This window comes from Puma concolor, chromosome C2 (assembly GCF_028749965.1).
Source record: "Puma concolor isolate L17-30 chromosome C2, mPumCon1.1.hap2, whole genome shotgun sequence".
Taxonomy (NCBI): domain Eukaryota; kingdom Metazoa; phylum Chordata; class Mammalia; order Carnivora; family Felidae; genus Puma; species Puma concolor.
Window position 1 is genome coordinate 144,486,024 of NC_141675.1, and position 27,570 is coordinate 144,513,593.

The 27,570-nt window shown below is 38.3% G+C and overlaps 1 protein-coding gene across 7 annotated transcripts; it reads left to right on the top strand.

Annotated features, from left to right (window-relative positions):
• On the top strand, positions 1-27,170 carry USP16 (ubiquitin specific peptidase 16). 7 transcript variants are annotated; one of them, XM_086675803.1, is made up of 19 exons: positions 18-134; positions 1,047-1,111; positions 3,348-3,449; positions 5,372-5,550; positions 8,445-8,548; positions 9,361-9,464; positions 10,385-10,569; positions 11,346-11,441; positions 12,701-12,831; positions 13,165-13,252; positions 14,324-14,402; positions 16,232-16,323; positions 16,677-16,733; positions 17,641-17,817; positions 19,450-20,113; positions 21,204-21,298; positions 22,429-22,515; positions 26,477-26,633; positions 26,721-27,170. In XM_086675803.1, the coding sequence occupies exons 3-19, from the start codon at positions 3,389-3,391 to the stop codon at positions 26,843-26,845; spliced, it is 2,481 nt and encodes an 826-aa protein (XP_086531929.1). In that variant the 5' UTR covers positions 18-134; positions 1,047-1,111; positions 3,348-3,388; the 3' UTR covers positions 26,846-27,170. The 7 variants fall into 7 exon arrangements, with proteins under 7 accessions (XP_025769918.2, XP_086531933.1, XP_086531934.1 ...); XM_086675804.1 differs by lacking the exon at positions 18-134 and adding an exon at positions 325-531; XM_025914133.2 differs by lacking the exon at positions 1,047-1,111 and having other exon boundaries at positions 1-134.
• Positions 27,171-27,570: the final 400 nt, after the last annotated feature.

A 27,570-nucleotide genomic window follows, 5' to 3' on the forward strand; every position in this document is an offset into this window, starting at 1 on the left:
CCGGAAGTTGTTGCTTTCTAGCGGTCACTCTGGCTTCGGCTCTGTCGCTGTCTCTGTCACCAGGAGGAAGACGGAGCTGGCTGTCCAGCCCAAAGGCCCATTAGGGGATGCAGCTATGGGCGCTGTCGCCGTGGGTGAGTTCTGTTCCCACTGACTCTCAGTCACCGCTCGCAGGACGTCCTGCGTTCCGAGAGCCCGAATTTCCTGCCTTGACCTCGTTCTCCTCTCGAAGGCTCCTCTTCCTTAAGCACGTTACCTGGCCTCGGCCCGGTACCGCGTTCTCATTGGTTTCATGTCCTGTCAGTTCCAGGAGCTGGCCAATGAGTTGTCGGTGCTGGCGCCCTGTTCGACCCCGGACCCCAAGGTTTCTCCGTGGATGCGGAGCAGTTGGAAGGGAAGGGAAGGGGAGGTGTGATGGGCGCCGCGCGGCCCGGAGCACCCTACTGGTTGCGGTTGGGTTTGCTGCCGTGTCCATATGGTGGTTAGTAGGAAAAGCAGGATCTGTCATCTCTCCGAGTCAGTGAACCTAGGGTAGGTCAGACCTGTGCCAAACTTGAAAGCCATATTTAAGACTTGCTGACAAAGTTTTCCAAATACTTCCACTTTTTTTTTTTTTTAATGGAATCGAGCAGGTATGGGAAGACTGGGAAGGGAAGGGAACTGGATTAATATGCGAGCTGGCAAGACCAGCTTTGATTTACATTTTGTGTGGAGTCCTGCAAAGAGTAATTTGGCTAAGAAGCTGACTCTCCTCTGAAGACTCGCCTGAAAAACTTAATAGGTTTATTGATGTTTTATAGCTGATGGTACTTACCACTCTCTTCTCTCGACTCATTTGATGCCCTTTAATAGCTGCTAAAGATTTACTGCAGCGTTTTCCACAGCTTTGCAGTGACCCCCTACTGTCCTCTCCCTGTACTAGTTACAATTAGTCTTTGAAGTTTTTCTTTGGAATCTGGGCTACTCCACTCCTCAAACCAGATTTGCTAGTTCTGTTGTCTTCACTACTGGAGACTTCTTCATTCTTTACCTTTTTGATTTCCCAGGAACCTGTTTGCTTCATTCTAATGTGTGCCTACCTTTGCGCCTTGTAATCACCTTTATGTCTCAGGTACTATGCTCTTTTTCTATTTCGATGCAAGAAGTATTTCTGAGGACCTACTATGTACTAACAATCATTAGATGCTTTAGGCAATTCGGAAGAAATGCCTAAAACCTTTCTTTTTCTCCTAGAACTTTAGATTCCAGACAGAAATAACACATGTCCAGAACAAAGATTTAAGAAGCCGCCCGTTATTGTATCAGGTTAGGGGACAAAATGAGTAGTGCACATTATAAAGATTGGGGAAATTCAGTTGAGAGATTTATTTAGAGTAGAATGGTTGTCTACAGTTTCATTGAAAGGGACAGCTTGGAGGATTGATGAGATTTGGATGGATGGAGACAACTCCCAGCTAGAGATCAAAGGCCTAGAGGTGGGGCCGTGGTGTTTTGGAGGGGACATTAGGGGAGACAGTGGCTTGACTGGAATGTAAATAGTGGTGGTCTTGGAATGAAAGATCTGTGTTTTCAATCCGTCTCTGCCACCCTGTGATCTTTCATCATTTTCTTTCTGAGTTCCTTCTTATAACAAAATACCCCACTTAAAGGGTTGTTGTGAAAATCAAATAAGATAACGTTTATGAAATGGCTTGGAAGATGGAAAGCACCATCTAATTACACTTTAGTGGTTTTTTGGGGGAAGTAATGAGAGTCAGGATTACCAGAGTATTGGGACAGTTTATAAAGGACTGTGAATGTACAGCTCAGGAGCATGGATGTGATGAAAATGGTATTATTAGATCTATCTGGTACTGGGATGCAGCACAGATTAGAGCAGTTGGATTGGAGGCAAGAACTTGAGTACTATTTTCTTCCCCCCTAAAATCTACAATTCTGAATAAGATAAATTATGTAACATGTTATTTTAGGGTGACAAAATGTACACAAAGTATACCCTAGTTTTATATATATCCATATACTTTGTGTTCTTTTGTTAGTTGTTAGTTAATTCATGTATATTGTAGACATGGAAACTTGTTACATTTTAGATGATCCTTGGAAAGTTTAATAATTACTTGATGTGGCACTCATTTTCCACTGTTTTGAATTAACTATATTTACACTAACCAATTAAGAGCTAGAAGAGGAATATTTCTAAGATGCTAAGCCAGGACAGGATGACAGCTAAGTATCAGAATTAATTGGGAAGTGTTTTCAAAATATATCTTCCAGGTCCTACTTTTCACTTATGTAATCAGAATTTTAATAAGCACTCCAGGTAAAATAACTATTATAGTCATTTAATTGACTTTGGCACTAAGTTATCCTATGTGAAGAACAAGTTTTTAAAATCATTATTATTTAGGTAGACCTGGATGTACTTTCAGTGCTTTTGATGTTTTCTAATTTTGAATTGTTGACTAAGGAGGTGAAGACTTGATGTGCAGCTAGATTTGTCATAGTTGTCCAAACTGATTTTGGCAATAACATAATAATGTAAACAGTCAAGAATGTGATTGTAATAAATTCTCAGCTATTATCCATAGGAAGTCCTGGTGTGGGAAATGCGGAACAGTGGATCACTTTTTAATTTTTTTTTAACATTCATTTATTTTTGAGAGAGAGAGACAGAACATGAGTGGGAGAGAGGCAGAGAAGAGAAGGAGTCACAGAATCCGAGGCAGGCTCTAGGCTCCGAGCTGTCAGCACAAAGCCAGATGCGGGGCTCAAACTCACGAAACATGAGATCGTGACCTGAGCCTAAGTCGGACACTTAACCAACTGAGCCACCCAGGTGTCCCGGCTTCGGCTTTTTATATTTGGCTTTGAAATTTGTAAATTTTCTAACTCCCTTTAGTAGATTATCTTCAGACTTGTTTTAAACTTTTCTTGGAGAAATGATCAGTTTAGACTGCAGACCTAAGAGGCATAGTTTAGAAGGAAGGGGCATTATCCTGTTTCAAAGTGCCTACCACCATTCCACATTTATGTAGTGAGAAATTGAATTCCCAGTAGTGTGAAAGTACTGAGATTTCTCAAGAAAGACAGGTTCTTTCCTGACCTTTACATTCATTGCCAAACTCTAAACCTTATTAAGAATCAGTTTTCTAAGCTATGAAAAACAGGGGTAATACTATCCTGTCTCCTTCAGAGTTCTTACTGATAATATGTGAATGGTCTTTGTATGTTACAAAGTGTGATGGACGTGCAAAGTATGTGGCTTAGTTATATTACTGTCTCCTAGAGAAATATAAAACCTACTTTTTTTTTTTTTTTTGTCAAGCTAACTTTATCTTGTTTTCTAGATTGTTATTTTGTGTCAGTAAGTAATCCATAAAGTGCCAACATGGGAAAGAAACGGACAAAGGGAAAAACTGTTCCAATTGATGATTCTTCTGAATCTTTAGGTATATTTCACCAATTGAATCTTTAAAGTTATGTTTATATCCCTAAATGGACATATATTTTAATATGTACAAATGGGATCAAAGTGTACATTATCATTTTGTAATTGCATTTTAACTTAATGTTTATATCTATATGTTATTTAATAGTTTTGACAGCATTAAAATTTTTTTTTAATGGTTATTATTTATTTTTGAGAGAGAGAGAGAGAGAGACAGAACATGAGTGGGGGAGGAATAGAGAGAGAGGGAGACACAGAATCTGAAGCAGGCTTCAGGCTCCGAGCTGTCAGCACAGAGTCCAATGCAGAGCTTGAACTCACGAACCATGAGATCATGACCTGAGCTGAAGTCGGACGCTTAACTGACTGAGCCACCCGGGCACCCCTTGACAACATTTTTAATGGCATGATATTCCATTGATGTAAGGACCATGGGTGCTGATTTCATAATTTAGGTAATTCCCCACTGTTATACATTTAGGTAATCTTTACCTTTTCAGTGATATGAATGGAGTGATCTTAAACATTTTTGTAGCTAAATCTCTGTGCACATCCAGTTCTCTTTTTCGTACATATTCTGGAAGTAGAATTGCTGAAATAAATGGCATACGTGTTTTCAAGGCTCTTTTGGTTCTGTTGCCAAAATGCCCTCCAAAAATATTGTAGTAATTTACAGGCCCACTAGTAGTGAAATAAAGTGCCAGTTTCCCCAACCTTTATCAATACTGGCTAGTATCATTTGTAAAGACCTGCTGATTTGCTAGTTGAAAAAGAGTATTTTGTTTTTTTAGTTTGTGTTCCTTTGGCCACTTGCTGGGATTTAGTAGTTTTTTAATATGATCTCATTTGTATTTATTTTCTTTTGGTGCAAGTTCATTGTGCGTAAGCTAAATGTGCCACTTGACTGGTTTCTGAACCTCTGGGGTCCTTGAAACAACTGAAGCACTTTAGAGTGGCTTGCAGAGCCCTTTACTGATCTGGTCCCAACAGGGTTTTTGGTCTCAGGTCCCGCTGCTCATTTTTACACACGTGTGACTGCCAGTCTGAGGAGACAGTATGACATTTTATACCTCCATACTCTGTTCATGGGATGTGGCCTTTTCAGTTGTTTTTCACTCCACGAGTTCATAGCTTCAAGTGTGAGCTTTGAAGTCAGAAAGATGTGAGCTCAAATTCTGGCATAGCCACTTAGTAGTTATGTGATCTTGGGCACTAAATCTTAGTTTTCTCATCTGTCTTTGGGGATAGTAGTGTCTTTCTTTTAGGGGGGCATCTGATAATTAAATGAGATAGTGTATGCAAAACATTTAGTACAGTATTAGGCTCATAGTAAGTACTTAATATCAGAACATTTTATTACTGTTATTAAGGCTGTACAGATGTTGCCTCCTGTATGTAAACTTTATTAATTTCTAGCCCTTCTTGTACTGCTCTAGCACATTTTGGAGATTCTTATGTGTTTATTTATTTATCTGCTTCTGCCAGAATATAAGCTGTTCAAAGAGAAGGGCTGCGACTTGGTCTTTTTTAGGTTCCCTGGCCTTTACCACAGTGCTGGCCCTGCGATAGTTTTATTGTTGACTGAATGAAGGACCTTCTCCGTGAACCTTTTAAGATAAAGGGGATAATTAATATGATAAAAGCCTTAATTTTAAAGGAAATAGTTAAATAAATTGAAGTGATTGGAATTGGAATGGTGATGGTTGTACCTAGGAGTTCAAAAAACAAAATTTCAGATTTGTGTAAAATCTCTTTCTCACGTAATCATAATATTCAAACATCAAACAGGAATTTAAGTTTTTAGATTAACAGTTTGTTAATGGAGTAAATTCATTTTTAATGTTCACATGAATGGTAAGTTTTGAGATTAACCGCAGAAAGCCATATTTTACCTCACCTACTCCTTTTTATTTGTTTTAATAGAACCTACGTGCAGACACATTAGAAAAGGATTGGAACAAGGTAATTTGAAAAGGGCCTTGTTGAACGTGGAATGGAATATTTGTCAAGATTGTAAGACGGACAATAAAGTAAAAGATAAATCTGAAGAAGAAACGGAAGAAAACCCTTCAGTTTGGCTATGTCTTAAATGTGGCCATCAGGTATGCTTAGGTTTTGATCAACATGGGGTTTTGTAAAACTCTTTGAATTTATTTTAGAAGGTATTACCTAAAATCGCAGTTTGGGTGAGTAGGCTACCAGCTGGCATAGGCCCTGTTCCCTGGAGAACAAATCTGGGGACTGAGGTTTGTGTATAGGTGGTTTACTGCAGAGTGCTTCCTGGTACCACAACCTGGAGGAGAGTTAGGGAAGCAGGATTAAGCACAGGGAGAAGTTGAACTAAAGTGGAAGTGCGATGGGGCCTCACCTGATCCCATGATGAACTCTGGCCTTCAGAGAGGTTCTGAATTGAGGCAAGGGGCCAGGCTTTTGTACTTGTACGTAGGCTAAGCATTGGATGCGGGATGCCCCTGAGAAGGGGGACTAACCTTAGGCGAGGCAACTCCATTCCACTGAGGATAATTCCTGCGGATGGACAGACTGAGCTGTGAGCTGTGAGCAGGCCACATTTATGGCAGCTGGGGGATGGGTAACTTCATCGTGGGGGATGGAGGGTATCTAGTAACAGAACAATTGACAGATATTGCCATGGTGCTGAAGGTCAGGGACTCTTAGTTTCTGTTAGTGGTGGCAAGTCAGGTTCATATTTTGGGCAACTGGGCTGCTAGGCATTCCTGTCATGAAGCTTTAAGATGAGGCAGAGAACTTTTGTTTTCCCTCTTCAGTTGAAATTTCTATTGAGATAATTATAGATTCACATGCAGTATAAGAAATAATAGAGATATCTCTATGTAGTTTGCCCCATTCTCCAAGTGGCAACATTTTACAAACGTCATAGATGTCTGTAGAGTTTTGTCACCTAAGTAGATTCATGGATCCACCACCACAGTCGAGATACCAAGTAGTTTGAAATCACACGGATCTCTTTGTTGCCCTTTCTAAATCCTACCCACTTCTCCACTGCCATCTCTCGCCCAGGCCCATGACAGCCACTAATGTGTTCCCTATTTCTAAAATTTTGTCATTTCAAAAATTTTACGTGAATGGAATCGTACAGTATACAGCAATTTTGGATTGGCATTTATCACTCAGCCTAATCACCTGAAGAGCCATCTAAATTGTGTGCATCAGTAGTTCTTTTTTTTATTGCTGAATAGTGTTTCCTGGTATGGATATACCTGGTATATCACAGTTTGTTTAACTACTCTCCTGTTGAAGGACATTTGGGCTGATCCCATTCCAAATTTGGTGATTACAAATAAAGCTGCTATGAACATTTGTGTACAAGTTTTTGTGTAAACTTAAGATTTCCTTTTTCTGGAAAAATGTCCTCAAAGTGCAATTACTAGGTCATGTATTAATTGAATTTTTAGTTTTTAAGAAACTGCCAAACTTTTCCAGAGTAATGTTTTTTAATTCCTACCAGCAGTGTATGAGTGATCAACTTTCTCTTCATTCATGCTAGCATTTAGTATTGTCATGACTTTATTTTAACCATTCCAATAGGGGAATAGTGATAGTTCATGGGTCAGACAATTTGACGATATCTGAATGTTAGCAAAGAACATATTTATTGTATTTGAAAGGTTTTCACTGAAGGTCTTAAGTATATAGGTGAGTATATAGGTGAGAATTGTTACTTCAAATTTTCCAGAATACATTTCTTATTATATATTTTATTTTGCTATCTTTTTAATTCCTAAGGGTAAGACAGTATCACTATCAAGTGTTAACTTTTGTCCTACTCTAGTTACCTTTTGCCCTGTTAGCAGGTGATTCTCTCAAGACAGGGCATCTCATTCTTAGGTTTCAGGTGATCTCAAATGGTGTTATATTTTTCAAAATTAATGTCAAATTTTAACTTATTTATTTTAGAATCGAATGTTGAGTGGGATAAATTAAATCATTAGTGTTGATATCGTAGTTAAAAGATTAGAAACCATTGACGAACATTTCCCCTTCAAAGTATATTTTTCGTTATTATAGAAACAGGACCACTTCTGTAGTGCAATCCAGTGGAGTTAGTTGGTGGCCTGGTTCAGATAGATACACAGGGAAGATATATCTTAGCAGTGATTTGACCGGCAAAAAGCAGAAAATCCAGTCAAGTTCTTTTATGAATAGGCCTCTACATCTTGTAGGTGGAAATCTCCCATTTACTTGTTCAGTTAATGCTTATTAACCTCCTTCCATTTGCTACATTTTTTGGGTAACAGAAAGATTAATTCTGTTTTCTGGACTTTCAATATTTATGGTCCAGGGGAGGAAAGGATACAAACATTGGTAACTTTAAAGTAAAGTGGAAGATAAAGAATGCCACAAGGAATTTACACCATGTTTTGTAGGAATTTGTTTACAGTAAGACTACAGTGTTTTCTCATCCGGGAGAATAAGCATAGGCTTCTGAGAGGAGGTGGCTTTTGAGCTAGATCCTGAAGACTGGGTGGGATTTGATACAGGAGAATATGGGAGTTAACCCTGGAAACATAGGTTGAGGTCAGATGGTATCAGGTTTGTTAATTAGGGGTTTCAAAGCAATTTGTAATTTTTGAATGGAGTGTATGAACAGAACTTTGTTTTAGATACCAATAAACTGAAAAATACGACTGTGAGGAAAATGCTTAGGAAGCCGTTAAGTTGCTCCCACCATACCTAGTGAAAGACTTCATTAGCATGGTGTAGTTGGGACTAGAAAGGACAAGTTGGAGACGAGTACTTTGAGTGCACAGTTCCTAAATACCTTCTTCCTGAGTTGTCCTCAGTTGCCTGTTCCTATTTAAGTTTTCACAAAATTTGGACTCTGTCTAGAATCTAACATCTCATTTCCAAAATTGTAAGAATGACAGTTTCTCAGGCCACTTCCTTGTGCATTAGGGATTATGAATTCTCTTGGTGAACGACTGTGGCTTTGAGGTTTCTGATTATGATTCTCTAGGGCTGTGGCAGAGATTCTCAGGAGCAGCATGCATTGAAGCACTATATGACACCAAGGTCTGAACCTCATTGTCTGGTTCTTAGTTTGGACAACTGGAGTGTATGGTAAGTTTCAACTCTTGTGCCTGTCGGTTGACTGGAAACTGTTTGAAGTATTGGAGAATGGGAGTGTTTGAAATGTTTCGGGAGCAAGAAGGTTTAAATTTTTGTAGAATTTCTTTAAATACCATCACTTTTAGAAGGCTAGAGAATGTCATATTTGTGTGCCTTTTGCTTAGTATTGTACACGCATAGAAATGGTTGCGTGTAGAAGACATAAATCTTTCATCCTTTTGTTTTTCTTGCTTGTGGTACTATAAACGGCATGTGGTCAGTTATTATTTAAAAATTGGGACACTGAAAACAAATTTCAGATGAAGTGAGAATATAGTAAAATTTTGACAGTTAATTTGCGTGAAAATCAATGTGGTGCTGGTGTGTATATTTCCTGTATTGTAACATCATCAAAACAAATTTTCACATCTTTAAAAACCATTTACACAGTGGTGTACATTGAACATCATCTGTCAGTTGTAAGATTTGTTAATTTTGATGATGTAGATCTATATTTTGAAATCTGTGTAGAAAAAAACTTTTGACTTTAATATTGTAAATATCCATTTCAGTAAAATATTTGGAGTTTTTTTCACCCTGTTTGTATATAGCCATGGTTCTGGCTAACCTTACTAATGGTCTCCTATTAGTAAATCTTGGACACTATGGATAGTCTTCTTCAAGAAAACACAGAATTTTTATTTTCACTTTCTTTAATAGGATAAATTGGTTGTTACACACTTTGGGTTCCAGGAATTATAATTTGTCCCCTTTTTTGGCTGACAGTTTGTCACTTTTCTTCTCTGTGATCTTTTGGGACACAGGTGTTACCTATGTGATGATGAGGTCCAGTATTGTAGTTCAAACAGATTGGGTCAGGTGGTTGATTATGTTAGAAAACAAGCTGGAATTACAACTCCAAAATCAGGTAAAATTATTTATTTCTCAATATACTCTGTAATGTTGACTTGTATATGTTACCTGTCTTATGAATGTATTTAGATTAATTTACCGTACTACTTGGCATTACATAAACTTCAATAACATTAATTGTGGTTTATTTCAAACTATGAAACTATTTTTGGTTAAGAATGTAAAACAGTGGGAACAGAGATAAGTATGTGTCAGAAGGAAATCTGAGGAACAACCTAGTCAGATGTGATGAAGAGTCTGTGATGAGTCTGGAGTAAGTAACGAACAGTGATGCCCTTTCTGTCGGGGCCTCGAGGTACACCTGCCTCATACTGAATGTATTTTGTTATATTTGGATGATATACAAGTGAAGTGCTTGTAACTCCTTCAAAAGGCCAGGTATTTCACAGATTTTCTTCATACATAGTTAAATTGGTTTGGCATACATCATCTGCTGCTTTAAGCTTGTTTTGATTTTCACAGTCACAGAAGTATCTTTGGCACAGCCAGAATTGTTTGTTCCTAACTTCAGTATTTGTTTTTGACCCATGGAATTTCATTTAAAAATTTATTTCATGTCTGCATTCTTCACTTGATTGTTTCATACTCTAATTTCATAAAGTAGGATGTGCTTGCTCATTTGCAAAAAGCTTCTGTGTAGTAAAAAAGGGAAGATTTGTGCCAGACATAAACTGTTTGGTTTTATTTGTCAAACTGTTGCTTACATCACTTCTGAATTTGTTTTATTGATTTTTCTCTTTTGATGGTAATTTACTTATATTTGTTAGAAAACATTTAAAATGAAACAGCTGGTGAATAATGATGTTGGGTAAAATTCACAAATTCTAGTATTCTGTCCCAAGTATTACTTTGCATTTGGTATAGTTGTACTACACATTTTGCCAAATCTTTTTTCTTCCTTTTTTTTTTTTTAAGCAGCAAAAGATGGTAACATTGAACTTGAAAATAAAAAATTAGAAAAGGAGAGTAAAAATGAACAAGAGCGAGAAAAAAAGGAAAACTTGGCTAAAGAAAATCCTTCCACGAATTCTGCTTCCCAAATAACTGTGAAAGGACTCAGTAATTTGGGAAATACATGTTTCTTCAATGCAGTTATGCAGGTGCCAATGTTAATTTTTCCCGTATTAAGAAATTTTTTCCCCTCATAATACAGGATGTTTTTGCATGCTTGTTACTTAACAGTATTTTTTCCCCCCAAGTAATTTATTTCTGGGTTTTTAAAGAATACTTAAGGAAAGGTTGACTTCGCATGACAATAAAACACTGTGCTAAGTATTGGGGTGCGTTAGAGGCCATGCTGGTCTTGAATTCTGCCACTTGGGTGGGGGAAACACAGGATAACCTAGTACAAAAACAAATACTTGGCAGGGTAACTACTTCATGTTGGGTAGTAGGTAGTGCCCTTTTGAAGTGATGAGTAAACTCTAAACTGAAGTACTTATGAGCCAAATAAAGTAGGGAGAATAGCCTGCTGTTACTTTTTGTTTCCTGAGATAGATATAATAAAGGCTGCAGTGTTGACAGTGATTTTCTGTTTCGATAGAATGGACACTTAAGAAATACTTGAATTATTTAGGGGCGCCTGGGTGGCTCAGTCACTTGAGCGTCTGACTTCGGCTCAGGTCATGATCTCACAGCTCTTTTGAGTTAGAGCCCCACATCGGGCTCTGTGCTGAAGGTTCGGAGACTGGAGCCTGCTTCGGATTCTGTGTCTCCCTCTCTCTCTGCCCCTAACCCACTTGCATTCTGTCTCTGTCTCTCCGAAAAATAAATAAACATTAAGAAATACTTGAATTATTTAAATATTTGAATGATGAAATAAATATTTGATTTGCCTTTAAATAATTTTCCTTTCCTTTTCCATTCTACGTTTCAGAATTTGTCACAAACACCAGTGCTGAGAGAACTACTAAAAGAAGTAAAAATGTCTGGAACAATTGTAAAAATTGAACCACCTGATTTGGCACTAACTGTACGTACTTTAAGTTTTGTTTTTTTTTTTTTTTTAAGTTTATTGATTTATTTTTGAGAGAGCTTGCAGGCGCGTGCAGGGGAGGAGCAGACAGACAGAGAGAGAGAATCCCAAGCAGGCTCAGCCCTTCCAGGGCCGAGCTCAATGTTGGGCTGGATCTCATGAGCTGGGAGATCTTGACCTGAGCTGAAATCAGGAGTCAGACGCTTAACCAACTGAGCCACCCAGGCGCCCCAGGATTTTCTTTTACAGTCAGTAATTTTCCTCTCTGAATATACACATTCTAAATTACTATCATTATTACTTCTTAATGTTTATTTATTTTTGAGAGAGAGCATGAGCAGGGCAGGGGCAGAGTGAGAGGGAGACAGAGAGTCCGAAGCAGGGTCCATGCTGTCGGTGCAAAGCCCAGTGTGGGGCTCGAACTCATGAACTGTGAGATCATGACCTGAGCTGAAGTTGGACACTAAACCGACTGAGCCACCCAGGCATCCTGCCATTCTAAGCTATTTTAAAGAATTGATGCTCATTTTCACCTTTTTTGTTTGTTTTGTTTGCTTTTGTTTTAGGCTACTGAGTTAAACATTTTCAGGCTAATAGATTTAGCTTTTAGATTTATTTGCTATGTGTATGTCATATTCTGCTGTGCTCTAGCGTTCAGTGTCCTTCTTGGGAAAGTTGTTGATATGCATGAAGCCCTAGGCATACATTATTTTTTTTAACAGCTTTTAAGGTGACTTAAATGCTGTGTAGCCAAATGAATTTTACCCTATCAATTTTTTTAAAAGTTTATTTATTTTGAGACAGAGATAACACGAGTGGGGAGGGACAGAGAGAGAGAGAGGGAGAGAGAGAGAATCCCAAGTAGGCTCCACACTGTCAGCATGGAGCCCGATGCTGGGCTCAAACTCATGAACCGTGAGATCATGACCTGAGCCGAAACTAAGAGTCTGACATTTAACCGACTGAGGTGCCTAGGTGTCTCCTACCCTTTTTTAATTATTCATATTTTGCTCTGGCTCTTTCAGTTCTTAGGTGGTAAGCTCCTGATACTCTAAAACTAAAACAGTAGAACTGAATTCTTCATCAATAGTCAGTGACCAGGAACTTTCTCTGTTGTTCCTGATGTACATTTTGAATTTTTAAATGGGACAGTTTTGTCAGGAACACTGGCAATGCAGGCAATACTAGCTACATTTTCGTAAAATAAATGTTTCCAAAATTTGACTGAAGAAAGCAATTTTTATTCCCATATTCAGGAACCCTTAGAAATAAACCTTGAGCCTCCAGGCCCTCTTACTTTAGCCATGAGCCAGTTTCTTAATGAGATGCAAGAGACCAAAAAAGGAATCGTGACACCTAAAGAACTCTTTTCTCAGGTCTGTAAAAAGTGAGTATCTGCCTTGATTCTGTTTTCAGTGCCTCAGTAAGATGCTGAGAATTAATATGAAAAGCTCAGTAGCGTTAGAAGTCAACCCAGTAAATGTATTATAGTGTGGTTTATTTCTTTTGGATTAAACAATATGAACTTTATGTGAGAATTAAATCTGCCAAGGATGTTGGTGAACTAAAGGGAAATTTTGAGAAACTGCAACACTCTGAGATTTTGGATATGATCTTAAGATTTTTGTAAAAATAGTTTCATATTTTAAAAGACTCATCATTGCTTTTTTTCTTTCTTTTTTCTGTTTTGTTTTCTTTCTTTATCTTTTATTTTCTGTAGAGCAGTACGGTTTAAAGGCTATCAGCAGCAAGACAGCCAGGAGCTGCTTCGCTATTTATTGGATGGAATGAGAGCAGAAGAACAACAAGTTAGCATATTTCGACCCGTATATTTTATGATCCCATCTTCATTAACTTGTCTGTCATTTGAGGTCTTAAGGATTGTTAAAGCAATGAAAGCTAGTTACTGAGGCCATTGTATTTAAAATTTTTTTTCTATACCAGTGTTTTCAACCAGTATGTTTTATCACTAGAATGAATGAAGAGAATTAGAAACGATTCTCCTTTTCATGATGCTCTGTTTTCCTTGCTGGTTAGAGCATTATTGTTCTTTGGGAGTTCTATCGTACTAGCCTACACCAGAGAGCTCCAAAGCGTTGGAAAATGTTTCTCCCAAAACAGTTCCCAGTTGCAGCGCATTCCTACTCTTATTCTGAGTGTGATTTAACACAGCTTTTTGAATCTAGGAAGTGCGTTCACTTTTAAGAGTCAGGGAGCATAGTTACATTTAGAAATGTCTGCAAATTGCAGGATATAAAGTAAAGTATTTGGGGATGTTGAGTATAATTAATAAATGTAATAATAAGACTAGTGATAACAAGTGATAACTAATGATAATATTTAGTTTGCTCTTATTTTATGTCGAGCACTGTTCTCAGAATCTTATGTGCATTTCCTTACTTGGTCCTCACAACCTTTCTGTGAGGTAGATGCTGTTAATCATTTTCTCACTCCATAGATTGTGAAACTGGGATGTGGAAAAAGTGCATTACCTGGTTGAGGGTCACCCAGTAATGATGGCGCTTGGCTTTGAGGACCAGAGTCCCCTGTAGCTCTCATTTAAACAGTCTGCTTCTAGGACATGATATTTCAGTGGTCTTTCCAAAGGAGGTGGGCATGTGCTGACAAGCTTTGGTTTGAATAGATTAAAATCTTGAAGTAAGACAGTGCCTTTGTTCAGGGGTTAGTGCTTGTTTTATAATTCTTTTTAGCTCCTTGAATTAGTTTTGAAAATGTGATTTTAGAAATACTATTTTTTATTCAGTAAGTTTGGGGAGCTAATTCTTGATCACTTTCTTGATTACATATTTTCTAAGGAAAACAAACTATAAACCTTTAAAAATTTAATAGTATATATATATCCATTTTATTACTTTTAGAGAGTGAGTAAAGGAATTCTTAAAGCATTTGGTAATTCTACTGAAAAATTGGATGAAGAACTAAAAAATAAAGTTAAAGGTAATGTCTGACTTTTTGAACTAAAACACTATAGTTGAATTCTTCTGTATCTTAGGACAAGATATTGGCACGTGTATTTCAAATTCACAGTTATTAACATACATTTTTCTTTATCACCATTGATTTAAAAAAATTATTCAGAATTCCAAGGGTGAATATTTTGGAAAAATTTAACTTTTGGTGTATTTTTATGCACTATTGTAGTGAAATTTTTAAAGGTAGAGCTAAGATGACATCACAGTTTTATATTTCAAAAGCTGACACAGTTGACTGTCGAACAATGCAGAGGTTAAGGGTACCAGTCCTTTCCCTGGCCATTCCCACACAGTCAAAAATCTACTTATATAACTTTGACTCTAAAAACTTAATTACCAATAGCTTACTGTTGACTGGAAGCCTTACTGATAAACAGTAAAGTAACACATATTTTATGGGTAATATATATTATGTACTGTGTTCTTGTTCTTATAATAAAGGAAAGAATGTTATTAAAATCTTAAGGAAGTTAAAATACATTTTGAGTACTTACTATATTTATTGAAAAGAATCGCACGTGGACCCGCACAGTTCAAACCCGTGTTGTTCGAAGGTCACCTGTATTTCTAATGAGCAGTGATATGTGAATTAGACTTGTCTGTGAGTTGTCAGTAGCTGGCTTATTAATTGTGGAACCAACTTCATTATTACTGTTTTGTGTGGCATTTAAAGGTTTAGGACAGATCAGTCCACTAGAACTTTTGTGATAATGGAACTCTTCCGTATTTATGCTGTCTGATATAGTAGCCATTGGCCACATGTGGCCATTTAACCCTTGAAATGTGACTGGGGTGACTGAGGAGCTAAATTTTTATTTTTATTTAATATTAATTTAAATTTAATATTCACAAGGTCTAGTGGCTACCATATTGTAAAGCACAGTTTGTTTTTTTAAGTAGACTCCATGCCCAATGTGGGCCTTGAACTCTCACGACCCTGAGATCAAGAGTTGGATGCTCAACCAACTAATCCAGCCAGGCACACTTGTAAATCACAGTTTAGAATCAACACATAGCACCTGTTTGCCTCCTTGGTGTCCTTTAGGGCCAGGCCAGTGACAGAGAGAATCCTGCCCTGTTGGCACTATCTGTCATCAAGTGTGTTTCTGTACAAATGGGTACATTTGAATAAGGGTGATTTGAATCATTTGAATAAGGGTGATTTGTCATTTGAATAAGGGTGATACATTTCTTGTGTTTAGAAAATTGGGTGACCAGGTAGTAAAATTGTCACCTTACACTAACTTACCAAGAAAACTTACCGAGATTATTTCTGGGAACATAGAAAAATCAAAAGAAAGATTTTGTCTGAAACATTTTCCTGATGGTTTTCTTGTGTTTTGTTTTGATTTTAAATGGAGTTCAGTCTTAGAGTTCGTAAAACAAGTTACATGCATTTTCTCCTGTGTTTGCTACTGAATATTAGAATGGTAGAGCTAGAAGTGGTCTTGAATATCGTGTAGCTTAGCCCCATCTGTTCATTTTAATAGTGGGGATATTGATAGATAGAAAGTCTCACTGACTTGCATGGTTTATTTTGCACTGACTAGATCTAGGGTGAGAACTTTTTCTTTTTACAAGACACGATTGTGTTACATTGTGTTTATGCTCAAAATTGGAATATATCCTGCTGATGATAGCATAAAAATAAAAATAAAAATTATAGTAATTATGAACAGAAAAAGCCTATGGGATCAGAATTAAAAATAAAATTTTAAAGTTAGGTAAGTAAATAGTTTTAACTTACTCAGTTAATTATATAAGGGTAATTGATAAACATTTTTCCCTTTATAGATTATGAAAAGAAAAAATCCGTACCAAGTTTTGTGGACCGCATCTTTGGTGGTGAACTAACTAGTACAATCATGTGTGATGAGTGCAGAACTGTAAGTTGCTGTGGTGTGGACTGGATCCACGCATTAAGATTAATGCAGTGTAGTTTGTGAGTTGTGTCCTTCAAAAACAGAAGTATCTAGTTTTATAAGCTGTTCTTGGTTCAACTGCCCAAATCTGCATAGTTCTGTCCTGGGACTATGAACCCGCCCCTTAGATCTGAAAGGAGTTAGTTTAACATTTTAATTTATTTCCCCTAACCCTAAGTTTTCAATGCTGTATAATTTTTCATTTTCTTAAGTCTTTATTTTAAAATGTCCCCCTCCCCCCATGATCTTACTATATAATGTCTAAAGTGAATCTTTTTCTTCTTTTTACCTTTTTTTTTTTTTTTGGGTTGGTTAAGGTCTCTTTGGTTCATGAATCTTTCCTTGATTTGTCTCTACCAGTTTTAGATGATCAGGTAAGACTTACTCAACTTATTTTATTTAAGTAGATTTTTTCCCCCTGTGTTAGATTTTATAATGGAAGCCTCGTCAATTTTTTTCCAAGTTTGTACATTAGCCCTTGTAGGAATTTTTAAACATATATTTAAGATAGAAGAATTTTAAAGATTTGAATAAAAATTAGGGTAAATATCTTTTTTTTAAAGAGGATAGTTGGTGTGTCTAGAATTCTTTATAGATAATTAACTTGATTGGTATACATATAGGGAAGTCTTTTCTTCATATTAAAAGTTGCTATTTCTTTTCATTATTTAAGAATAGACACAAATCCTTTAAAGTCTTCAGTTCATACACGTTAATAAGAGTATCTCAATTTTCAGCCATATCAATTTGGTTCCTATCAAGTAGTAGTTGGAGAAAAGAAAACACGTTATGAATATTGGATAAATCATTATTCAAATTAATATGAATGAGGGGTCCCTTTAATCACTGTTACTTAGTGATTAAAGTCTTAAACCAAACTTACTTTATTTTCTCTTTTTCTAAAACTCTTTAACGTGGAAAGGAGAAAGATAAAAAGGGCTGCCTTAGTGGGACAAGTACATCACTGATAAACACGAAGTGCATTTAGAAACAGACACAGTTACAGTGTGATAGAGCATGTACCTAATAACATTCATTATATTCCTTTCTAGTTAACTTGCATGTAAAGTTGTCTTTTTTACTGTTTTGTTTGTTTGCTTGTTTTCTCAGTATGTGAGGATTGCTTTCTAGTAATTGAGATGAATGAATTTTGTCTTGGATATATTTTCAAACAGTGTGGAAAGTAAACGTAGTGTAAAATAGTAGAAAAATATTTAGGTAACATGAAATCTTTTCACCAAATAGTAGTTGTAAAATTTTATTTTTGGCCCATATTTTAAGAGTGGTAAGAAAAGTATAAATGATAAAAATTTGAAAAAGACGATGGAGGATGAAGATAAAGACAGCGAGGAAGAGAAAGATAATGACAGTTACATGAAAGAGAGGAATGACATTCCCTCAGGAACAAGTAAGCACTTACAGAAAAAAGCAAAGAAGCAAGCCAAAAAGCAAGCCAAGGTGGGTAACTGGGAAGAAAACTATGCTTTTCTAATTTTATATCTGCAACTGTTGCGTTTGAAGTCTGAGTGACTGAAAGAAAAGGTTGTGCTTTTTTGTTTTTTATCTTGCATTACTTGTGAGAACTTTTAAGAATTTTAGTCCATCTTAAACAATTTTTTGAGTTCTTAAAATTTAAAAATTTAAAAATCTCTAAAGATGTACAGTGAGAGGCCCCCACCAAGCCTGTCCTCTTACGACGTAGATGACCACTTACTTAGTTTCATACGTGTCCTTCCAAAGTTTTTTGGGAAATAGGATTAAATACAAATACGTAGTCTTGGTTTTTCCTGCTTTAAAAAATTATACACACTGTTCTGGACCTTGTGTTTTGTTTGTTTCTACTTAATTAGACTCTTGGAGATTTTTCTGCGTCAGGATATAAAGAGTCGGTTGTTTTAAACAGCTGTATGCTATTCTGTTTTATAGATGTAACCATAGTTCATTTAACTGCTCCTCTGTTGATTTAGGTTTGTAGTCTTTTGCTAGGTAATAACCTGTGCTCTGCAGGGAATAATCCTATACACCTGTCATCTGTAGGGCACATTTTGAGAAGAGGGATTGCATTTGTAATCTAACTGCCCTCCACAAAGGTTGTACCAATTTATATTCCCACCAGCAGCATACGAGACTTGCTGTTTCTCTTCATCCTCGACAGCAGTTATGTTCTATGACTTCTCCCAGTCTGATGGAAAATACTATCTCAGTGCAGTTTTATTTTCCATTTCGTTTAACATAAGTGAAGTATGTTTTTATGTTTGAGTCGTTTGTGTTCCCTTTCCTTTGCACTATTGTCTTCTGTCCGTTCTCCATTTTTCTTTCATGGTTTAACTGTTTTTAGCCAAAACACATTGGAAAATGTGTCCTGCGTATTGTCCTTCAGCCGTCTGGAATTACAGATTAGCCTCACAGGGACTGTCATTTTACCTAGAGTCTTCAGGCATTCCAGTGACAAGAGTGTGCTGAAATGCCTTCCCCTTCTATGAGGAAATGGGCTGCAAATGGGAAATAAAATGCTTCTAGGAAGGAAGTCCTTTGTCGTCCTCTGTACATGAGACTTCCTTGCTTCCTCCCTAATTTTGGGCTATTTGTTTCCTGGGATGTTCTCCTCCATCCTGCCCAAAGCAGTCCTGTACTTGTGCATCCTTGAGTTTTCAGTTTGCTTTTTCTTCCCTCAGTGAACCTTTGACCCAATAATCATAACTCGCACGGGTATACCCATGCCTGTTGTGTGTATAGTCAGACTCCCTGCTTGGTTCCATACTAGTCTGCTTAGGTGTAACAGTTACCGTCTCATCCACTGCTCTGTCTAGATCACTTCTCTTAGAGCACAGACCATGCCTTGCACAGTTTTATTTGCCCTGTGTAATAGTATTTTGATGATTGGTGATGGTTTATTCCTGCTTTAAATTAAAGAACTTTCTTCATAATTTCTTTGATCCCTGATAGTAAAGGAACTTTTAGGATCAGAATTCTGGGAATGAACTCTTCCTTATAAACTTATTTTGGATTGATAAGCAAGAAAACCTGATGTGGTACATGCATACTCTTTCTCTTCCTATTTTTAAAAAACGTTTTATGCTTTTTGCACAGAACCAACGAAGGCAACAAAAAATTCAAGGAAAAGTTCTTCATTTAAATGATATCTGTACCATCGACCATCCTGAAGATAATGAATGTGAGGTTGAAATGTCACTTCAGGGAGAAGTGGATGTTAAATCCAACCATATCTCAGAAGAGGAAATCACACATAAAGAATATTGCGTTAATCAGAAAGATTTGAATGGCCAAGAAAAAATGATAGAAAATAAAACTGACAATCAAAAATCCACAGAGGAAGTAGATATGAGAAATGTCAACATGGATAATGATTTGGAGGGTCTGGCCTCTTCTCCCACTGAATGTCCTAGGAATTTAAATGGTGCCTATCTGACAGAAGGGAGCAGTGGAGAAGTGGACATTTCCAGTGATTTCAAAAACCTTAACTTGAATGCTGCTCTTCAACCTGATGAAATAAATATAGAGATTCTGAATGAGAGTCATTCTCCTGGGACCAAGGTATATGAAGTTGTAAACGAAGATCCAGAAACTGCTTTCTGTACTCTTGCAAACAGGGAAGCTTTCCATACTGATGAATGTTCAATCCAACATTGTTTATATCAGTTCACCCGAAATGAGAAACTTCGAGATGCAAATAAACTGCTTTGTGAAGTATGCACCCGGAGACAGTATAGTGGACCAAAGGCAAACGTAAAAGGTATTTGGAGTCTCTCACTGAAAGTGAAATTCATGTTCAGGGGCCCGTTTTGCACTGCATAGGTAGAGTACTGCTATTGTAGTTGTATCAGGATTTGGATGGCATCTGGAAGTTCCTTCTCCTGTGTAAATATTTTGGTAGAAGGATAGACAGATTGAAGTGGCTGATGCTGTGTGGCAGCCTGACAGCAGATAGAGCGGGACAGTTCACTCTCCAACACCTCTTTCTGTGGCCAAATTATCCCCCTGGGATTTATCACAACAGGGTCCTTACCCTTACAGATAGTGGCTACTTCTTTGCATCCTCAGTTTCCTGTCAGCATTTGTGATGGCCCTCATCTCCTTTGTATCCAGGAAGCTTCACTTCATCAGTGTACTCATGAGATATGCCCAGTGCCAGGTACTAGGAGGACAGCGCTTTCTCTAACCTCCCTCAAATATACAACAGAAAAATACTGACAATTCCCTTTCTCCCCAACACCCCCCTCCCCTTTTTTTGAGCTTGAGTAAGTGGGGTAAGGCGGGATTGTGGATTCCTAAGGATTCTTCCTAGAGTTGTTGAAACGTTTTAAAGGTCTAGTTTTTTATTTATTTGCATGTCAATACAAATAGTAAATTGTGTTGATTTTATAGCAGTTCTGTTCGCCTTAGAGCAGACATCGGCAAACTGTTGTCCACAGGCCAAGTTTGGTCTGCCATCTGTTTTTGTATGGGGTCTAGACATGTTTTTATTGATGAACATTTGAAAGTGATCTGATGGCAGTACTAAGTATGAGCCCCAATTAAATGGTATCTGTCCAAAAATGATTTCATTTTTTCCCTCAGTAGACTGTAGTCGTACTCATTTGTTACTATATTTAGAATTACATCAGTGAAAAGTTGTGGGAATTTGTGGAAATTTTTACTGATACCTACAACATATACTTAATTTTGCCTCTTGGTCCACAAAGCCCAAAATATTTATTATCTGGCCCTTTCCAGAAAGTTTAAAGATGATTGCTTGAGATGTTTGAAATGACTGTATAGTAAATGTGAATGCTTTAGAAATCTAAAACCATTTCCACACTGCTAAAATTTCTTTTTTTCTTTAGGTGAAAGGAAACATGTTTATACCAATGCCAAAAAGCAGATGCTAATCTCTCTTGCTCCTCCTGTTCTCACTCTCCATTTAAAGAGATTTCAGCAGGTACCCTTTTGTTACCTCAAATTTGTTTTAAATATTTAATGCTTTATTTGTTACTGTCTCACTATATTCCTGTGTTTCTTTGGTTTTCTGTTATTTCTTAATTCTAACTTTCAAAAAAGTAGGGAAGTAAGAAATATATACGGGTGTGACAAAAGCTTAGATGAAGATACCCGTCAAGGTGGAGGAGAAACTTAGGCACAATCCTTCCTCAGTTTTACTAGAATTCATGTTGCTCTTTTTAGTAAAATTAGTATCTCACTCTATCCTTAATTTCAGGTTAAAAAAAAAAGCCCAGTGTACTAGCTGTATTTCACAGTTAAGAAATTAGTGCTATTTTTCTGTTGTGTGTGTGGTACGTTCTTTGTACTGACCCTTGATAAAAAGACATCGATACCTTGGATTTTCATCATTTTGGTGACCCTGTTTTTTTCTGGAAGACTTTTACTGTAAGCAGTACAAGTTTTAAACTCAGTTCCAAATTTCCAAAGAACCTTAAGAATGTATTCCCTCCTGTGGTTGTTATATGGGTTTGATTAATTGGGTCGGTGTCTCTGAAATAAGCACTAAGCTTGGGTAGGGAGGGAGGCTCGAGAGGATGTGTTGTGCAGGAAAGTATTTTCCAGTTGTTGAGTTTTAAGCACTTAAAACCTCTGGTCTAATGTGGCTTTTCTGGATGGCTAAAGCAGAAACACTGAGAATTTTCTCATGGGAGTAGATTTTTTTTTTCTTAAGTTTATTTATTTACTTAGAGAGCATGTATGCATGCTTGGGAGGAGCAGAGAGAGAGGGAATCCCAAGCAAGTTCTGCACTGACAGTGCAGAGCCTGAGGCGGGGCTCGAACCCACAAACCACGAGATCATGACCTGCATTGAAATCAAGAGTTGGATGCTTAACCGACTGAGCCCATGTGCCCTGGGAGCAGCTTTCTTAATCTGTTGGGGTGTGGGGTGTGTGTTTGGTGTGCACTTCGCAAAAATCATTTAGTGGTCAGAAAGAAAAGAGTCTCCTGAGAAGACTGAGCTAGGGTTTGATGTTGGTGTTCTTTTGTGCATTGGGGTGGGAGTACAGTTTACTTAATGTGTACAGCTTTTCTAGGAAAATAACTCAATCTGTTGTCTCTCTTTTTTAGGCTGGTTTTAACCTACGCAAAGTTAACAAACACATAAAATTTCCAGAAATCTTAGATTTGGCTCCTTTTTGTACCCTTAAATGTAAGGTAGGTGAAAGTGGTCTTTTTGGGAAAATCCTTTAAAGGGAAATCATAGCTTATTTTCCAGATACTCCCAACAGTAACTCACTGAAGTATGAGGTTGATAAGAATGAATAGACTGGGCCTTTGATCTTTGTACCATTACAGTTTCAAGATCTGTGATGAATCATTTGGAACATTATTAGGTTGTTAATTTCAGTTAATTTTTTGAATCTCTATTAATTGTGGCAGACATTGTCTTGGGAGCTGACGGCACAAAACTAAAGATCAGCAGACACATTAAGTAATTTCAGTTAAAAGAAATTTTTTTTTAATGTTTATTTGTTTTTGATAGCGAGCAGGGGAGAGGGAGAGAGAGGGAGACACAGGATCCAAAGCAGGCTACAGTCTCTGAGCTGTCAGCACAGAGCCCAATGTAGGGCTCGAACCACAAACTGCAAGATCATGACCTAAGCCGAAGTCAGAGGCTTAACTGACTGAGCCACCCAGGCGCCCCAAGTAATTTCAGTTTAATATGGTTGAGTGTTATAGACACAGAGCGGGGGTGGTATGCACTTAACCCAGTATGTTGGTGGTTCAGGAAACGCTCTGTGAAGTAGACCACACCTTAACCACTCTTTACAGGAGTAAGAGTTAGTGTGATGGGTCAAGAGGAAATTCAGTTTTCCAGGCAGAGGGACCAGCCAGAGCAAAGACAAGTAAAATGACATGGTGGGGGGTAGGGACTAGCAGTAGAAGCAGTTGTAGAGCTTCTGGTACAAAGCTAGAGAATGTTGGGAGGTGAAGCCAGAGCAGTGAGATGCAGTGAGGTTTGGAAGATTATCATGGTGAGCAACTTGGGCTTTATTAGGTATGCAGTGGGGTGCCACTGAAGAGTTTAAAGCAGTGGGGTGACAGCCAGATCTGTGTTATTATACGAGTTACTTGCTGAAGCATGGAAGTTGGATTTTAGGCAGGAGCTCTCTAGTTTGGAGGCTGTTGAATTAATTTAGTCAATAGATGGTGAGAGCTTAATTTAGGATAGGAGAGGGCAAGCTTGAAAGAATATTTCATGGGGTAAAATTATCCAGACTCATGACTTATACAGGCTCTGGAAGCGGAGGAAGAGGCCTTGAAATGGATGGTAAGGGTACACAAAAGAGTTGAGCATGATTCCTGAGGCCTGGCTTGAGTGACGAGGCATTTGGTAGATGGGAGTACCATTCATTGAGGTAGGAAATAGAGGAAGAACAGGTTGGGAGGTAGAGAAAGGATAATGAATTTGGTTTTAGATACACTGAGTTTCAGGTATTTTTGAAATACTCAGGGGGACACATTTAGATGTGCATGTCTGAGGCTCAGGGCAGAGAGGTCGGGTCTGGAGATAAAGATTTGGAAATCAGTACATAGGTGATGGTTAAAACTATGAGGCTAGGATCCCCTGTGTAGAGCATGGAGAAAGAGAAGAGATGGTTAATGACAACTCTGGTGAGCATAGGGGTGTAAGAGGCATATGTAGAAGAGGAGGACACCACCAACGATCTTGACAGATCTCCGTGTTGAAGAATTTGGACAATTGGAGAAGCTGTAGGATTATATTCGGATTTCAAATGCTTCAGTATAAACAATAATTTGTGTGCAGAATTTGAAATGATAGAAATTCTCCTATCCTCCCTCCCAACTTAAAATTTTAAAATTCTCCAAGAAAGGTATTTCAGAGCTGGTGGGCAGAGTGAATTGTAATTGTTTTTATATTATCACCATGGTGCAGGGCCACTTTTGCCAGTAAGCAGAAATACCTTTGGTTGGATTAGTTTGAACACAAGGGTATTAGGAATCCATTGTTTGCCTACATTGCCCTGCGCTCAAGCTTAAGGGAGAAGACTGGGTGGCCTCAAGTGTCAGCATATCAGAGAAAAAGACCTAGAAAGTATTTGTGGATTAGAAGGTATAGAGGTCATGGTAAAAATTTTAAGAAGTATTGGTGACTTCAGTGGATTGAGCAATGAATGACAATATTGGAAATAAAGCATCTAGGTATGTTTGAGGCATTGTTGAAAAGCAAAAGTGGTAGATCAATTTTTTTTTTTTTTTTTTTAAGTCTGGGAAACTTAGGTGGGTTTGCAGAGCAAGAGGAAAATCTAGAAATTAAAGATACAGAAAAGAGAGGTTTGACTAAGCAAGACCCTGGAGGAAGCCAGAAGGGCGGGGATGAGGACACTAAGTTGGACTGTTGTTTCCGAACAAATGGGACAGGATACTTCATCTTCCTGAGAATGGGCAACTTACAGTTGGGTAGGTTTTATCTGTTTTCCTGAAGTGGGAGGTGAGGTCAGCTACAGAGAATAATAAAGGTGATAAGGAGAGGCTATAGGAGTGGTTAAAGACTGGGCCTGTTGCTGTGAAGGATAGCTGTGGAACTAAGGAGCTAACTAGGGAACAGGTTCCAAGATTAGACAGTCACATGGGGGACCCTGATGAGTCCTCAGTGAGTTTACCAATCTGCAGGGATATGTAATTTTGCTTTCTGGCAATAGCAGCTGTTTGGGTGTGTGGTTGGGAAGGTTCATCGTAGGATTCAGAAAGGAGTTTTGTTTTAATTAAAAAAAATTTTTTTTAATGTTTATTTATTATTGAGAGACAGAGCAGAAACACAGGAGGGGCAGAGAGAGAGGGAGACACAGAATCGGAAGCAGGCTCCAGGCTCTGAGCTGTCAGCACAGAGCCTGATGTGGGGCTCGAACTCATGGACCGTGAGATCACGACCTGAGCCAAAGTAGACGCTGGACCAACTGAGCCACCCAGCCGCCCCTGGAGTTTTATGATCAGTGTGCTGGCAAGGCTGGTGGTGGGTGTTAAGAGAGATTATTTGTAAGACTGATACACATGGTTCAAGTTCTCCAGCTTTAATATGCATGTCCTTTGGGCATCAGTAGGTCTTGGGTGGGGGTCTAAGATTCTGCATTTCTAATAAGCCCTCAGGTAAATGCTGACACTGCCGTTCTGTTGCCATCTTGAGCAGTGAAGACACAGACCTGATAGGGGAATGAGGCCAAGAGAGGCTTCCTCGGCCAGGAGAAAGTGAGGACTCCAGGATCCAGTTAGGTTAGAGAGAGGGGAGATCGGTGAGAGAACTGGAAGAGCGGAAGCCTTGTGAACGGAGACTAGAAAAGTGGGAAGACTTGAAGTTGAACAGTTCTGGGTGAGGATCGATTGCAGAATATAGGCCTGGCACTTAAAGTGGGATGGCAGGAGAAATCCTGAGAAGCTCACTGAAGGACAACTGAAGTCCCTAAGGAAGCAGACAGGACTTGGAGTGAAGGATGAAGTTCTTCTGTGAAGAGGGGGCCACAGATTAAAGAGACGTCAGTATTATTGACAGATAATGATGCCCATTCAGGGGGACTTTTTACAAGAGAACCTAAGTGGAATAGTTGTCTGAAAGCAGCCCCAGCTCAGAGAATGCCTGTCCTTGTCACCAGTCAACCCTGTAGCATATGGGGTCTTAAAAGAATAAGCAGCCTCCACCATCTAGCTAGTGGAAGTGAGCCCTTGAGAAGCCAAATCTCTGAGGAACGTTTGTAAACATAAGGGGTGGTTGGGGCACGACTTAAACGCGATCCTCTTGCTGTCAAAGGCTTACAGTCTCGGCAGGAACTGGAACGATAGAGCTGTTAAGGTATCTCACAATTATCAGAGCCCAGGACTCCTATGGAAACTGGCAAGTTCGGTTACTGAAGTATCTGGGCCGGGAAGCGGCAATTGAGGCAAGTGGCCTCTGGTTTGTGATTCTGGCAGACCGCAACGGTGACTTTCTAATAAAAACCTAAGTGTGACACTACTCTGTAGGGGGAAAATAGTAGTCAAGGTCAGACTCATGAATGATTTTACATTCTCAAAGGTTAGAAAGCCTTCGCTTAAATTATCTTGCCCATGGCATCTATAAACGGGACTAGAACTAACTTCTGAATTCTCTTCATTTTGAAAGAATGTCGCGGAAGAAAACACAAGGGTACTTTATTCCTTATACGGAGTCGTTGAACACAGTGGCACCATGAGGTCAGGGCATTATACTGCCTATGCAAAGGCAAGAGCTGCCAACAGTCACCTCTCTAATCTTGTTCTCCACGGTGATATTCCACAAGGTAGGAGGGCGTGGGAAATTCTGGCATTCAGAGGATTATGGCCAAACCAAAAAATAACGGAACTTCCCATTTGTTTTCTCCTGACAGATTTTGAAATGCAGTCAACCAAAGGGCAGTGGTTTCACATCAGTGACACGCACGTGCAAGCTGTGCCGACAACTAAAGTCCTGAACTCACAGGCGTACCTCCTATTTTATGAGAGAGTACTATAATCGCTTCAAAAAGTGCTTTCTCCACAAACAAGTTTATAGCTTTTAAAGTGGCTCTAATTAATAATAAGCGAAGACTGACTGTAAAATCATGTTTAATAAAGAAGTGAAGACTCTAAGATCATGTTCACTTAAATACATGCCAGAAGAAATGTTTATTAAAATATTGAAGGGAAAATACCTAAAAATTTACAATGGTTTTGTATTGTCATAGTGGTTTTTATTCTTGCTTCCAGTTTCTGGAAAGGATTTTGAACCCCAGTCCTCTGTGCTTAAGTATGTCTGGTTGATGGGTTGTAACACATCAATAAATCGACTTACCCCCAAACCTTGTTTTGTTACTTGGAAGATGTAAAGTTGTGTTCTTACTCTACCACGTAACATTTTAAAATACGTTTGGCTAGGGGCGCCACCCAGGCGCCCCTCAAATGTATTTTTAAAAAGTGTTGACTTTATAAGCAGACATTAGATAATGGCAGTAGTACATACTTGGAAGAAGTCTCTTACCCACAATTCTGCTGACACCATACAGTGTACATAAGCTGGGGTGTAGGCCTGACTGCTCTTTTTCTGTGAACAGACCCAAAGTAGACACTCCTGCGACTCTTAAGTAATTCAGTACCAGGTCCCCTTAATGCCAGCATGCCAGAGAAAGTCTGCGAACTGTCCTTTTACCCAAGTGAGCCAGCATCTGGAAGTTGCATGCAATCCTAAACCTCAAGGCTCAG

Coding starts and splice junctions, on each gene's coding strand:
- USP16 (XM_025914133.2), top strand. CDS start 3,389: ATGGGAAAGAAACGGACAAAGGGAAAAACTGTTCCAATTGATGATTCT. Junction 3,450..5,371: donor TGATTCTTCTGAATCTTTAG/GTATATTTCACC, acceptor TTGTTTTAATAG/AACCTACGTGCAGACACATT. Junction 26,634..26,720: donor CCACGGTGATATTCCACAAG/GTAGGAGGGCGT, acceptor TTCTCCTGACAG/ATTTTGAAATGCAGTCAACC.